The sequence below is a fragment of the Centruroides sculpturatus genome, unplaced genomic scaffold, assembly GCF_000671375.1.
Source record: "Centruroides sculpturatus isolate CEXI.00-Female unplaced genomic scaffold, Cexi_2.0 scaffold247, whole genome shotgun sequence".
Taxonomy (NCBI): domain Eukaryota; kingdom Metazoa; phylum Arthropoda; class Arachnida; order Scorpiones; family Buthidae; genus Centruroides; species Centruroides sculpturatus.
In genome coordinates, this window is record NW_019384615.1 from 365457 (window position 1) to 382303 (window position 16847).

The following is a 16847-nucleotide window of genomic DNA, read 5'->3' on the forward strand; positions in this document are numbered from 1 at the left end:
ACATATAATGATAAAACTAAAAATATAACTAATGGTAACTACTGGAATAACTAATTGTTAAAAATGGGGTAAAACAAGTAAAACTGTAAAATAAAAATAAAATTTTTGTTAAAATGTAGAAAAAATTGAACAATAAAAGGAGTAAAAATGTTAAAACCAATAAAAACTGGTTAAAAGATCTTTATTGGTTTTAATGTTTTTATGTTTTTACTTTTAAAGCATTTTTCTTCCTTTTTTTCTTCCTTCACAGATATCCATAGAAACATACATGTGTATGCTGCGGCATCCATGTAAAACTTCAAATCCTTTTAACTTCTAATAAGTAATCTTTCTGAAAAATGTTTCATATGAACGTTTGCTTATTCTTTATATAGAATCATAATATGCAATGAAAAGTAGAAGTTTCTTTTAAGAAAGGGAAATTGACTTCATTTTTACTGATTCTAGCACTATATGACAAAACATGCCTCTATAGTTTTATGATGTCAAAATTTTATAATTTTATAATATATAGAAAAAGACAAAATATAGTCATAGTTAAAAATTTTTAAAAATATAGAATTTCTGCAGCAGAAAATTATTTTAAAATATAAATTAGAAATTAATAGTTTTTTGGTCTTTCTTCTGTAATTAACATGATGCTACAATAAAATTCTTTATTTTAATGTTTCAATGAAGAAATATTATCTTCTATTAATTTGTATTTTGAATTATTATAATTGGTTTGCAAAAATCTTTTCAGTTTATGAGTATTTTTTTATATTTAACAATATATTTTAAATATTGAATTAATTATAGAAAAAATATTATTATTTAGAGAATATGAATTGAAAGAAGTAAGCTTCAAAGAAATTGGAAATGAAATTTTATCTTATTATCAAGAAATGAAAAATTTAAATGAAACTATTCCAAACAGAATAATAATTTGTGCTTTTATTATAAATCTTGAAACAGTGAAATTAAAATTAATAAGTAAATGTAAAGAAATTGCATTGAGTCTTACCTCTTTGCTAGCAAAGAAGCTTTCTTGTGAACTTTGTAAAGTGAGTAATATTANTAATTAACATTTTAATAGGTTATATATAAAAGTAGTTTAAATAATGATTTGTATGAATATAAAATATATTAATCAGTAAATGAAGAAAATTCTTAATAAATCATGTTTTAATGAAGATAATGTAAGCATTTTCAATAATACCAGCATTATAATACTCATAAAGAGTTTATAAATGAAATTCTTTAGTGTTTTATTATATTTATGTTAATTTTAAATAAATAAATTTTTTTGTTTCTTATATATTATTCTTACTAAACATTGTTTTTGTTTTTAACATTAAATTGAATAAAATGAGCATTTTTGTTGATGATCAAATTTTGTTGATGTTTGATTAACATATACTGCATTATTTCATAAATCATAGTTTTTATTCTTTGTTAATTTTTGGTTTTAATTGTAATTCATTGTTGGTGCTATTGTTAATTGACGGGTGGATATCTTTTGTCGGTAGACAGTTTATGTATAAAATAAATAAGTAATGTCTACTTGGACCTTGTTTATTAATAGGACTTATTATATTGGTGAAGTTTCTGATAAATAAAGAAATATCTTTGTTTTGACTTTTGACTAAGATTCTCTCTCGTTGCTAATCAGAAACTTCACCAGTATAATAAGTTCTATTAATAAACAAGGTCCAGGTAGACAATATATATACACAGAAATGTAAAACAATAAGGGCAAAGAGGTAAAAAGAATTAAATAAATAAATAAATTTATTTATTTAATGAAGATAAAACACAGAAATTAAAAAGATAGAATTAATTTAGGTAATTAAATAAAGTGGAAAAATGAACTTGCCAGTTTTAAATAATTTTGAATAAAAATTAATTACTAAATACATTAAAGTTAATTACTAAATATTCCATATATGTAAATGTTAGAATTTTGTATTTATTTAACTGTTTTAAATAGTAATAGTTTGTTTTTGTTTGAAAATATTGGAATATTTATACCTGCTTAAAAATTTTTTTAGATGGGATACAACTACTTATCCATATAAATTACATTTATTAGTTACTAAAACTCATGAACAGTTTATCACAGAAGAAAAACTACTTGTTTTATTGCATAAAGATCAGAAAGTTTTGGAAGAAAACTTTGAGCTTTTATCTGTAAGTTTTTTATATTAAAGAAATACCATAAAAGTTTTGGGTTTAAACAAAATATTTTAGATGAATAATTTCAATTTTGTAGTTTATTTATGTAATGTATTTTATGTAGAAAAGTAAATCTTAATTTTAAGTTTTTTATTTTTGTTTTTAAAATTCATTTTTTTTGTATAAATTTTCAAATCATTACTGAAAAAATGAATATAAAACATAAATTGTTGAATATATCCTTTAGATAATTAACAAACAATTAATTTAAAAAGTACACAATTATTTTTAAAATAAATAAATAAAATATATTATTTATTAATGAGTAAATTTTTTCATTAAAATTTAGAATTATAGTCAAATTATATTAATAATTAAGAATATGAATAAATATAATTATTTACTAATTAAAATTTTAATTATTATGTAGATGCAAGTAGCTTCTTTACCTGAATTTATTGATATTAATAAAACAAATCAAATAACAAATGATCTTAGTCAGATGAATCAAGCAATTAAAGAATGTCACGAAAAAGCTCAATTATATAATAACAGAGAATTTTTGTTCCATCTACCAAGAACAGATTATTCAAAAATACGTCAATTACAGAGAGAGTTTGATCCATACCATAAACTATGGTTATCAGTTTTGGAATGGCAAAAGGTTAATTTGATAAAATTGATTTTTAAAATTCATATACCAGTATATTATATAAATATTTTTTAAAATCATTGGATCAATATGAGACATTTTTGGTATTATAGTAGATGTGTTATTTGTTCTAACGATTACTTTTTTAATATTTTCAGTTGTATGATAAATGGATGCATAACAACATAGAGGATGTAGATGCTGAAACTATAGAAAAAACAGTAATGGAAATTTCTAGAGTTATGCAGCATTCTTGTAAAATATTTGGCAATATTCCTGGTAATGTTTGTTATAATTTAAATGTTTTAATTCATAAAGCTTCTAATCTATAATTGAAAAATAAGTTTATTATTTCTAGTTTTTTCAGGCCAAAAAGTTTTAGTTTTGTTGTTTTAAAGAAAAAAATTCAATTGCATTTGACCTTTTTTAGAGTAGATTTTTGGGAATATTTATTTTTATGAGGATGCACTATTTTTATGTGAATTGAAAAAAGTCATAGAATTTATTTCAACATCGGATACGTTAAACTATTTTTTCGTACATAAATCGGTTATTCGAAATATCAGTTATACGAACAACCCCAGTCCCCAATTGATTCGGAAAATCGACGCTCTACTGTATTTCTTTAATTATATTGTTAAATCATCAATAAAGATAAATTTTTCATGATCTTCAGAAAAGGAATTCAGTCTCTGTCAATTGAACTAATCCAACTTGATAGTTGCCAGTGAATATTTATATGATAGTCACATTGAAAATGTTTAGCTTTTTTGTGTCATATTTTAAGTATCCAATAAATATTCTGGAATCAATAACATAGTTTGAATTTATCAAACTATGTCATTGATTCACATTATGTCACATTATAGTTTTTTTTTATATTTTTGATAATTTGATAATATAATTTAAAGTTTTAGGTTTGTCCTATGTTTTGAATTGTTTGAATTATTTTCTTAAATCAATTATTAAATTCTAAATTTGATAAATTTCTATGTTTATAATAAAAATTACAGATATATGAAAAATTTAATAATATTGAAGTTAAATTATGTTATATTCCTGAAAATATTGAAGATATGATTCAAATGAAAGAATGGATAAAAAATGTTCCCTTTGAGATTGATTCTCTTAAGGAAGAAGCAGAAGTATTTTATTTAGAATATGATATTTTGGATGAATTTTTATTTAATTTATCTGATGATGACTTCCAACAAAAGTAAGATTTTAGGAAAATAAAATTTCTTAAATTCTCTCTTAACTACTAATAATTTAATTATGTGTATTTTTTATTTATTTAACTATAGTACTAATGTTTCATTTATGGATATAAATTTAATATTAATTTCAATAAACTATAATAATCATTTTTTAAACCTTATAATAAGTTTCTAATTTATAATTAACATTTTAATAGGTTATATATAAAAGTAGTTTAAATAATGATTTGTATGAATATAAAATATATTAATCAGTAAAATGAAGAAAATTCTTAATAAATCATGTTTTAATGAAGATAATGTAAGCATTTTCAATAATACCAGCATTATAATACTCATAAAGAGTTTATAAATGAAATTCTTTAGTGTTTTATTATATTTATGTTAATTTTAAATAAATAAATTTTTTTGTTTCTTATATATTATTCTTACTAAACATTGTTTTTGTTTTTAACATTAAATTGAATAAAATGAGCATTTTTGTTGATGATCAAATTTTGTTGATGTTTGATTAACATATACTGCATTATTTCATAAATCATAGTTTTTATTCTTTGTTAATTTTTGGTTTTAATTGTAATTCATTGTTGGTGCTATTGTTAATTGACGGGTGGATATCTTTTGTCGGTAGACAGTTTATGTATAAAATAAATAAGTAATGTCTACTTGGACCTTGTTTATTAATAGGACTTATTATATTGGTGAAGTTTCTGATAAATAAAGAAATATCTTTGTTTTGACTTTTGACTAAGATTCTCTCTCGTTGCTAATCAGAAACTTCACCAGTATAATAAGTTCTATTAATAAACAAGGTCCAGGTAGACAATATATATACACAGAAATGTAAAACAATAAGGGCAAAGAGGTAAAAAGAATTAAATAAATAAATAAATTTATTTATTTAATGAAGATAAAACACAGAAATTAAAAAGATAGAATTAATTTAGGTAATTAAATAAAGTGGAAAAATGAACTTGCCAGTTTTAAATAATTTTGAATAAAAATTAATTACTAAATACATTAAAGTTAATTACTAAATATTCCATATATGTAAATGTTAGAATTTTGTATTTATTTAACTGTTTTAAATAGTAATAGTTTGTTTTTGTTTGAAAATATTGGAATATTTATACCTGCTTAAAAATTTTTTTAGATGGGATACAACTACTTATCCATATAAATTACATTTATTAGTTACTAAAACTCATGAACAGTTTATCACAGAAGAAAAACTACTTGTTTTATTGCATAAAGATCAGAAAGTTTTGGAAGAAAACTTTGAGCTTTTATCTGTAAGTTTTTTATATTAAAGAAATACCATAAAAGTTTTGGGTTTAAACAAAATATTTTAGATGAATAATTTCAATTTTGTAGTTTATTTATGTAAATTTGATAATATAATTTAAAGTTTTAGGTTTGTCCTATGTTTTGAATTGTTTGAATTATTTTCTTAAATCAATTATTAAATTCTAAATTTGATAAATTTCTATGTTTATAATAAAAATTACAGATATATGAAAAATTTAATAATATTGAAGTTAAATTATGTTATATTCCTGAAAATATTGAAGATATGATTCAAATGAAAGAATGGATAAAAAATGTTCCCTTTGAGATTGATTCTCTTAAGGAAGAAGCAGAAGTATTTTATTTAGAATATGATATTTTGGATGAATTTTTATTTAATTTATCTGATGATGACTTCCAACAAAAGTAAGATTTTAGGAAAATAAAATTTCTTAAATTCTCTCTTAACTACTAATAATTTAATTATGTGTATTTTTTATTTATTTAACTATAGTACTAATGTTTCATTTATGGATATAAATTTAATATTAATTTCAATAAACTATAATAATCATTTTTTAAACCTTATAATAAGTTTCTAATTTATAATTAACATTTTAATAGGTTATATATAAAAGTAGTTTAAATAATGATTTGTATGAATATAAAATATATTAATCAGTAAAATGAAGAAAATTCTTAATAAATCATGTTTTAATGAAGATAATGTAAGCATTTTCAATAATACCAGCATTATAATACTCATAAAGAGTTTATAAATGAAATTCTTTAGTGTTTTATTATATTTATGTTAATTTTAAATAAATAAATTTTTTTGTTTCTTATATATTATTCTTACTAAACATTGTTTTTGTTTTTAACATTAAATTGAATAAAATGAGCATTTTTGTTGATGATCAAATTTTGTTGATGTTTGATTAACATATACTGCATTATTTCATAAATCATAGTTTTTATTCTTTGTTAATTTTTGGTTTTAATTGTAATTCATTGTTGGTGCTATTGTTAATTGACGGGTGGATATCTTTTGTCGGTAGACAGTTTATGTATAAAATAAATAAGTAATGTCTACTTGGACCTTGTTTATTAATAGGACTTATTATATTGGTGAAGTTTCTGATAAATAAAGAAATATCTTTGTTTTGACTTTTGACTAAGATTCTCTCTCGTTGCTAATCAGAAACTTCACCAGTATAATAAGTTCTATTAATAAACAAGGTCCAGGTAGACAATATATATACACAGAAATGTAAAACAATAAGGGCAAAGAGGTAAAAAGAATTAAATAAATAAATAAATTTATTTATTTAATGAAGATAAAACACAGAAATTAAAAAGATAGAATTAATTTAGGTAATTAAATAAAGTGGAAAAATGAACTTGCCAGTTTTAAATAATTTTGAATAAAAATTAATTACTAAATACATTAAAGTTAATTACTAAATATTCCATATATGTAAATGNCAGACATATATTGGTTTTTCATAATAGTATATTGGCTATTTATATATATTTTAGCTTTTTCTTTGAATTTAAAAAATCTGGTCTCTTTTAACATTATAGTGGTTATTTCAATTTCCTGTATTGCCTATTCAACTATTGTTTAATTTTCTTGTTAGTATGTCAAGCAATGTAATGCTCATCTGAATATAAGTTTTTAAAAAATTAAAATATTATCACCAGAATATTTATGCATATAACTGCATTTGTAATTTCAGGTTTAAGCATTAGTTGTTGTTCATCGTTATGTTCACATATATTATCATATCTTTTTAAAAGTTTGCTTACTAAAATTTCTGTGAAGTGTGCTATTATGAGAATATATGAACATAACAATGAAAGAAAGCTAATTTGATGAATTAGGAACAAATATTGTTTACCAATAAGAAAAGTTAATGCAGATGGACCTTGTTAACATAAATAGTCACAGTGATCAGAAAATTGTTCATGTTAAAAGTAGTTTGTGTTACAAGTTACATTGTCATCTGCATAAACATTTAACTGTTATTTTGATTTCTTCATGTTTTGTCACTTGAGTCCAGTTTTGAGTAGGCTCAAATTGGTTATTTACTAGCATCCCTGACTTGGGAATTCCTAGGAAATTTCAAAATGTTTTTTATCTTGCATTTTGGGAAAACAGCAAGAGACTTGAGACTTCTGTAAAATTAAATTTACAAATTTGATCAGAACATATCAAATTTATTGTAATTTTTAATTTTTCAAAATGAATATTGTATCATATACAATGATTAAAATTTTATTACAAACTTAAATTATTTAACGACTGCAAAACATTAACATTATTCATTATTTTATACATCAATATGTTTTTTTTTTTTTAAGTGTAATACAATAATTTAATTGTGAGGTCTATGGTTCATTCTGTTAAGTTTTGTTTGGATGGCCAGAGGTGGAGTCAATAAAGGTATGTATCAGCTTGCCATTCTGATGACCTGGGTTCTATTTCAGATCTGGGTACTTAGGAAATTTTTATTGGCAATTTGTTTTGGATATGTCAATTTTGTCTCTCACCACCTGATTGCTCCATTGTAGGCCTGGCCAAACCCATAATAGAATGATTAAAAGGTTCTGTTATTGCATACAGTAGAAAGAGTTAAAAAACAATAATATGTATACTTTTTATATTTGCCCCCTTTCCAAGTCTGTTTGTTCACACAATTATACTTCTTGTTAGGTAGTTTGTTAAGTTAAATGTAAACATTTTGTTTGAATTTGACATACAAGATTTGTCTGCTAAGTTTGGGAACTGAATTTATAAAAAAAACATTTTGGCAAAAAGGATTAAATTTAGCAACAGTCTTCAAAATACACTCCTTCATAATCTATATAAATTTTTGCATACTCTAGTAATTTACATATGCCCTCACAAAAAAGATCTTTTAGCTATTTGCCATTTAGTTTCTTCTGTACAGAATTTTTCTTGAAATTGTCTTCCTTTCAAAGCAAATTTTAATTTGGGAAACAGGAAGTGGTCAGATGGCAGTTTCAATTCTCCAAATTTCAATTTTGAAAATCAAAATGTTTATTTATAATTTTTAATACAAATTCTTATGACAATGCATGCATATATGCATGCATTGTCATTATGCATATGACATTGCATATGACATATAATGCATATGCATACGACATATAATGCATATGACATTGCATATGACAATGCATGCATATATGCATGCATTGTCATAAGAATTTGCATGCATATATGCATGCATATATGTGACATATTTGCATGCATATGTTTATATGCATGTGTATGAATTTGCATGCATATATGCATGCATTATATGACAATGCATGCATATATTCATGCATTGTCATATAATGCATATAATATAATTTTTTTCAATTTCTAGGTATTTTAAACGTAGCTACAAAAACAAAAAAAGATATTGATAATTTTAAGCAATTCATTTCATTTATTCAAAATATTTGTCATCCTGGTTGGAAAGAAAAGTATTGGGAACAGGTAAGGAATTAATGTATTTAGTTATTTACTATAATTACCATGTTAGATGTAAGGAATGTTATTGATTTTCAGGAACTTATAGTACAATGAAGAATAATACAAATTTTAAAGATTTAATATTATCATAATTATTAAATATACTTTTTTAATCTTCTGAAACTGTTTTTTCTAATTTCTTTGATTCACTTAACACAAGATGTGTTACAATTTCAACACTTGGCGATATTCCATCTTTATTTAGTTGATATGGTTACAAGTATAATAATATGTTTCGGGCACTGCTTTTCCTCAGTCAATGTGAGAGTTGTTCTTGATAACTTTTCTGGATGGCTTCCTTTTGGTGACAAAAGTGTTATTGTACTTGTAACCGTATCAACTAAATAAAGATGGAATATCGCCAAGTGTTGAAATTGTAACACATCTTGTGTTAAATGAATCAAAAAATATACTTTTGTTAAATTTAGAAGAATTTAATATTATGTAAAAATAAATTTAAAGGTTTTTGATCAAAATTTTCAAAATTTTTATAAGTCAGTTCATTAATTTAAGTTAAGTATTAAACTTATTATAGATGCCAATCTTATCTCTAATGTCAATTAGATTGGCACTATTTGATTTGTTGTGTTGTATTATGGTATGATGTTGTTCTTTGTATTGCACTTTTTTAGAGAGATCTGAAAAATGGTTTTATTTCATGCAATTTTTATTTTGTACAATAAACTTTATTATAATTATTATTATTATTATACTGTGTGGAGTGGATTATACTTGGTTGACACTGGTTGCTGTGTACTATTCACAGCAACCAGTTTCAAGTGTTGTTCCTGTTTTCCTTTGGAGTTGCTTGAGATCTGTGTTTGTCTAGTGTATGACTCCAAAAGAATAAGCAAGTACAGGGTATGTATTAATAGCTTTAATAGTATGTTTTGCATTTAGGTGTATTTTTAGTACTGCATGGAATTGGTTCTGGTATTCAAGTGTTAACTTTTGTTTTATTAATGCATGTTCTGTAAGTTTGGACTATTGGAATTCTAAATATTTGTAAAACTTGTCCTCTTCCATGGACTCAATAATTTTTTCACTTCTGAGTACAAAGTCTTCTTTCTTTGGAACTCTTTTTTCAATGTGTAGTGTTTATCTAGACCAAACTCCATTTGTATATCATTTGACTATGTGTGTGTAGTTATAAGAGATGATGAAGATGCAGAAAGTTTGATATCATCCATTTAAATGCAGTGTGATAATATAAACAGTGTTGTTTTGTTGTATCTGATATTGTAGCCATATTATATTTTCTTCAATGTGTTAGATAAAGGGTTAAGCACAAGGCAGACCCAAAGCAGACTCAAGGAATCTCCTTGAAAAATTCCTTGTTTGATATGTATTTGATTTGTTTTTATGTGAGTGTTATGGAGGTTAAGATGTAATGTTGTTCTCCAGTGAAGTATGGTAGAGCCAATGAAATTAATGAGCTGGAGATGGATTTTTTTAGATGCCAAGTGTGTGTGGAACACTGTTGGAAGCTTTTCTGTAATCAGTGTATGCCATGTGTATGTTTCTGTGTTGTTTATGAACTTGCCATAGGATAATAGAGTCAATGAGTAGTTGTTCTTTGCAACTTTTGTGATTTATGTGGCAGCCTTTTTGTTGTTCTGTAAGAATGTTGTGTTCATTAATATGATTGTATACTTTGTTTACAATACCAGAGGTAAGAATCTTGTAAAGTGTTGGAAGCCTCTTTTGTCTGTACTGTGCGGGGTCTTTGGCATTGTTTTTGGTTTCATGTAAATGATGCCCTGTGTGAGAAAAATTAGTATAGCTTGTGGATTGTTGATGATATGAGTTAAATGTTTAGCTAGTTCCTGATGCAGGGATGTGAATTTTTGTACCAGAAATTGTGAATGTTGTCCAGTTGTATGCTTTCTGCATTGTTCAACAGATGTCTTGTGTATTTATTTCAAAACAGTGCATACTAGGTGTGTCCTGCATGTCTTTATTCTCTTCTTTGATCCAGTCTGCTTCAGCATTGTGCCTGACTGCAGTAGACAAAAGAGAAGACCAATAATTTGTGAGCTCTTATTCAGTTGGCATGCCATTGTGTTGGGAATCAGTAGTGGTATTAATTTTCTTGTAGAAGAGTTTTTTGTGAACAGGATGCTGACATCACCTGTGATGTTTCAGCTCCAGGAACTTTCAAACTGTGCTAGCAGCCACATATGTAGGACTTTTACGCGGATGAAAGAGGGAAATTTTAGAGAGGAAAGGAAGCCTGGAAATAACACACTCCACTATACACTTAACCATTCAATAACAACCATTTATTTGTTCAAGTTTATAAAAATTTTATAAGGGAATAGAATTAGTGGGAGGGTCTAATGCTAAAAGCATGTCAAATTGAGAGAGAGTGTTTACAATTTCATATGCAAGTTGATAAATATTTGAAAGGTTAGTGGTGGTGATCATTGATGTTTCAAGGAGGAAGGCTTGGTCTGGATAATTCTTGATTCAAGAGTAAAGTTCAGGTACTTGTTCATTAAGGGAAGCGGTGAAGGTCCAATAAAAAAAATTTGACAGGAGTTTAAGAAAAGTGGCAGTCGAAGACAGCGAGGAGGTTAACACACAAAAATTAGGCAGGTAAACTGTCTCATTATCTGTCCTCCAGCTTTTATTTGGGGGTCTTCTTCCTGCCACTCTAATGCCCATATTTGGTAAAATTGCTCCAATCTATGATTTTTTTCATTTTCCTTAATAAGTAGATTTTCAGAAAATGTGTCACTCATGGAGAAGTGTTATTGGTGGGAAAATCTTACAAATTTCCTTCACTGCATTTGTGAAATAAAATACTTTGAACAAAAAATAAAGAAGATTAAAATTGTTGAATTTACACTAGCCCAGGTTCATTTTCATTGTTTGTGAATAATTTTTGTTGTTTCCAAACAGAACAAATTTTATATTATTAGTCGCCATGCTTTGGCTGCAAGTTTTTGTTTCAGTGTATCAATGTACAGTATTCTACAATGTGTGCTTTTTTGAAAAAGTTTTTTATTTGTTTCATTAATTTAGGTGTTGTTTTGTTTTTAACATATCATGTCAGCTTGTCTAGCTGCTGTCTAATTGTTATGTATTGTGGTGTATCCCACCATGTATATGTATGTTTTATTCGATAATATTCTGTTATCTATAATTTCCTCTTCTACATAAATAACCCGCACTATTTTTTCCTTGTTTGAATCTTCTAATCTATATACACTTTCTGGCTAGTTTTGGACTGAAAAGGGGGCAACAACCGACAAGGCAGCATAGGAGGACTTTACTTTCTTATTTATTCTGGGAGAAGCAAGCAAGGGGAGAACCACGTGAGGAGAGAAGGGAACAAGTCCATGTGGTCAGGGAGTGTACGTCAGAAGACTGCCCAATTTGTCGTACAGATAAGGGGGATTTCCTTCTAATTTAACCTTTCTATACCTTTTTCTAACCTAAATTATCTTAGTTTATATTTTAAGTTGTTAGTATAAGTAGTATTATAATATGGTCACATCGGATTGTGTACTGGTCGGCTTCAGGACCTGCACGTGGAACCGGATATACGAGCCTTGTTAAATAGAGAAAAAGAGGAACAATTTTGTATTATAGACGGTTTTGAGATCATGTATTAAAATTAATTTGGAGATAACTGTAAATAAATAATTTCCTCCATCTTTAGTTGAAATTTGTGTTAATACGTGGTGTATTCTTGTATAATATGGTTTTTCATTAACCCGTCACACCACAGTATATAAACCTCCATGGAATAACCCACACCAAATTGCCTCTTGACCTAGTTAGGTAACCCTGCACCTCTGATCTTTGTTGTGTTCATTTGTCTTCGATCAGTCATATGTTAGCTGTAGTGATACTTAGACCTGGAGGCACAAAGTTACATTTGATTATAATAAAGTTAATTATATACGTTAACAAGAGTCATTTAATTTATGGACTCAACACTAATATTGTTTATTTGTATTTCTATTCTTCTTTACTATGCAGGCTTCTGAAATGTTTTTGATCTGTGTGTGGATGCAGTTTTATTCCATGTCAAGTCACTACTATAACTTCACCTGCATAGACTAGTATGTGGATGTCTGAGAATGTAGAAATAGAATGAGTGTAATCTGGTAATATGTAAGCATTCACAAAATGTAGTGTTTTTCCTACTAATTTAGAAGTGTTGATTTTGGGAATGTGTTGCCATTGTGCAGGGTCAGTGCCTGTAAATTTAGTGAGTGCTTCTTGAAAAAGAAGAGCGAGAGTATGAATTAAACCTGAATCTATTTCAGGCAGTGAAGAAGTGTTGATATTGTCAGTAAGTTGATTAGTGAAAATAGTGGTGGTAGGAACAGTGCATGTATCAATGCATGTATCTTGATGGATAATGTGATTGTTGTTGATGTTGGGAGTATTTGTTTGTTGGTATAATTGTTCTGCAATTTGTTGTATGATATGTGCTAATATTGTTTGTGGTATAAGATTGTTATGTATAATAGTTTTTTTTTATTGTTGTTAATCAAAAATTAACAATTATACATAACCTTATACCACAAACGATACTAGAACATATCAGCCCTTTGTACTTGAGAACAAGTGATATAACTGTTGTCTGTATGCTGTCATGTCTGTTTTGTGTTTTGTGATGATGAAGTAAGTATGGATGATAAACTCATTCATTTCTGATGTCCATTTCATTTGTTAGCATGGTTTACCTGCCTTAGTGATCTGTGACTGAATTGCCTCAGAAACGTCAGGGTTCGGCCAGTTTCTCACAACTGGTGTGGGCATTGCAGTATCCATACTTGGACCAGTGCTGCTTTCACCATAGTGGCCAAGGGAGATTGTGATATATTTTTCAAACATGAGCCTCTGCCTAACTCATGAGTGTAAATATTGTTAACCTGGGCAACATCTACACTTGGATCGTGTTATTACCATTGTTAGATCTCCACAGATGTGGATCTGTGGAGATCTAACATTGAGTGAGGTCTGTGGAGATCTTCATTTCTCCCTACAGACCTCACTGGCTTGGATAACCCTTCCAGGAGCAAGTGTTCTAGCTAGCATAACTTTGTGGTTCATCAGAATTACTGAGCTCTCTCACCACAGCAAGATGGTGACTGGCAAGAGAGTTATTATTATGTTGCAGATGTCATGTTCAGCTGATACTTGTGCCAAGGGCTATGCCAGACTAATAAAAAGCATTTATTATTATTATTACTATTATTATTAATATAATACTGTAAAGTTAAAAACAAATTTGTTACTTAAAATTTTTTAAAAAGAGATAAAAATAATAAAAACAAAAATGAAGTTAAAAAATAAAAAATACTTAGTGTCTACAGTTTTCATAATAATTGATAATTAAACTTTAATCTTACAAGTTAAATCTTAAAACTTTCATATTATGAATTTTCTAAATTGAAATTAGTTACATGAAAGAAAAAATTCATTTGTAAAAATTTGAGGGTTTTTCAAGTTTAGGCAGTATTTTTTTATATAAAAAACATTTTAAATATTATTGATTTGAGTGATTTATACTATATTTAAAATTAACTTAAATTCTATATTTTTACTAAATTTGAATAAATTTTGAAGATAATTTTTTTATTTCTACAGACATATANTGCTACGGTTCAGTAAGCACTAATTGGTCATCGAGTCCGATGTTGACGCTATAAAAAGGCGACAGTTCGACACACCGGATATACGTCACTCTTGTCTAAGTTCGACTTGGGCATTTTTTTGTTCAATAATAAATGTGAATTCTTCCTGGAAAAAATAAGACATTCCCTGAAAATAAGACCTAGCGCATTTTTCAGAGCAAAAATTAATATAAGACACTGTCTTATTTTCGGGGAAACACGGTAATATAAAATATTTTAATATATCAATTATGGTATATTGTTTATTAAAGAATTTAACATCAAATTTTTATTAGCTATCTCAAGAAACCGGAATTGAACTACATCCAAAATCAATGGACTTAACTATAGAAAAATGTATAGAACTTGGATTACATAATTATCAGCATAAAATATTGAAAATTGCAGAAGAAGCGAAGAAAGAACATGCTATTGAAAAGGTATTCAACTTCTGTTAGTTTTTGTATTAACTTGTTTAAACCTTATGAGTAAATAAATTTAAAAAATTTAAGGCTTTAGAAAAAATGAAAGAAGAGTGGCGACATTTTACATTTAAATTTGCACATTATAAAGATACTGAGTTATCAAACATTATTATTCCTGATGACTGCATACAGCTTTTAGATGATCAAATAGCTATGACAAAAACAATTTATACCACTTGCAAAGAAGAATTTATTGAGGTGCTAAAAAGTTGGGAGAAGACACTAATTGCATGTCAGGTATATTCATTTATTTAAAATGATTAACTTAAAATGTATTTAATAATGCTTTAATCTTCTAGAATAGTTGAATAAATTCTTATAAATATTTTATTAATAGAAATCTAACTATCATTATTTTGAATATGAATAGTGTAGCTTAGAAGCAATGAATAAATGTCAAAATTCTTGGTTAACATTAGAACCCATATTTAATGCAAAAGACATAACTGAAAATCTGAAAATGGAAAGCAAACAATTTCTTTCTGTTATTCGTATCTGGATTAAAGTTACTGAACAGTGTAAGGATAAAAAATATGTGAGTACTTTTAGAGTAAATAAATGATTCTCAAACATTATTATTAATAACTTATTATTTTAAAATATTAAATTTGTTATTTCTCATGTTTCAGTATACTATTACTTATAACAATAGATACTGTACAGTTTTTGATATATAGTAAATCTATAAATAATGAAACAGTGTGAGAAAAAGTATATTAAATTATTTTAGATGTATATATGTATTTGATATAAGTGTAATCAACATAGATCTTCCTATACTATTTATATGTTCTACAAACTTAAATAATATATTTTTAAATATAACATCTGCTGAGTTGTTTTTATCATTATCAATTATTTCTGAATACCAGCAGATTTATATAAATATTCAAATTGCATTATTTATTATTCCTCATTTCATAAAGATTTATTTACCGTCATTTGTCTTATTTGAACAAAGTTTGCATAATTACTAAATTATATATATCAGAAAGAATTTGAGTTTTAATAAAACTTTTAAATAGTTGTTAGAAATAGCAGGCTAATTAATAACAACATTAAACTAAATTAGTTCAAGAAGAATAAATTATTTTATTGTGAAGTTTTGATTGGATGAAGTTTTTAAATTGTAAAACTATAGATTCCCAATGTTGTCTGTCTGTCCAGCTAACCACCAGTCCATTTTTAATCTTGAAAATAGAATTAGATAGGTGAAAATCAAGACCAGATATGGAAAGTTTAGGACTAGAGGCTTCAATTACCTATATGTAAACTTTCAGTCTGGACCAGAAGTCATGTGATCTTTTAAATTAAAATATGTTAAAAAGTTGCAGCCTGGTATTGTGACAATGTCACAATAAGTAATTGCTCATTTATGTTTGATTTTGTTGTGAATTGAACTTTATAGTTGTTATACTGTAGTTAAATATGAATAGTTTATTGTTTTTTACAATTTAACTACTGTGTTTCCCCGAAAATAAGACATCCGCAGAAAATAAGACCTACCACAGATTTTGCTGAATTGCGAAATATAAGACCTCCCCCTGAAAGTAAGACCTAACGAAGTTTTTTTAGTTGTAACGGTCATCGACAGATGGTTGAAAGTGGCCGTTGGCTTTTTGAAAGTACAGCCACTGATTGGTCAGCAGACAATTATGCCACACTGCATGNATATTATACTATATGAGCTTTTCTGGAGTTCACTATTATATACAAATTATTTTCTAACATAAAATAGTTTGTTTTTCTGTTATATAATTCTTTTATTTTATTTGAGTAATAAGAAATAAAAATAAATAACAGGACCAAAAATGAGTAATATTTATGATGTAATAATTATTAAAAATAAATATTAAAAAAATGAAAGTA

At 26.2% G+C, this 16847-nt stretch overlaps 1 protein-coding gene across 1 annotated transcript in view; it reads left to right on the forward strand.

The window, feature by feature from the left end:
- The first annotated feature begins 2036 nt into the window (after positions 1-2036).
- Positions 2037-16847, forward strand: part of LOC111625371 (dynein heavy chain 1, axonemal-like) — a 144007-nt gene continuing 129196 nt past the window's right edge. The window contains exons 1-7 of the mRNA XM_023368508.1: positions 2037-2169; positions 2585-2818; positions 2965-3085; positions 8709-8821; positions 14790-14933; positions 15006-15215; positions 15349-15513. Of these exons, the coding sequence (XP_023224276.1) occupies positions 2585-2818; positions 2965-3085; positions 8709-8821; positions 14790-14933; positions 15006-15215; positions 15349-15513 (987 nt within the window). The 5' untranslated portion in view covers positions 2037-2169. The remainder of the gene's footprint in view (positions 2170-2584; positions 2819-2964; positions 3086-8708; positions 8822-14789; positions 14934-15005; positions 15216-15348; positions 15514-16847) is intronic.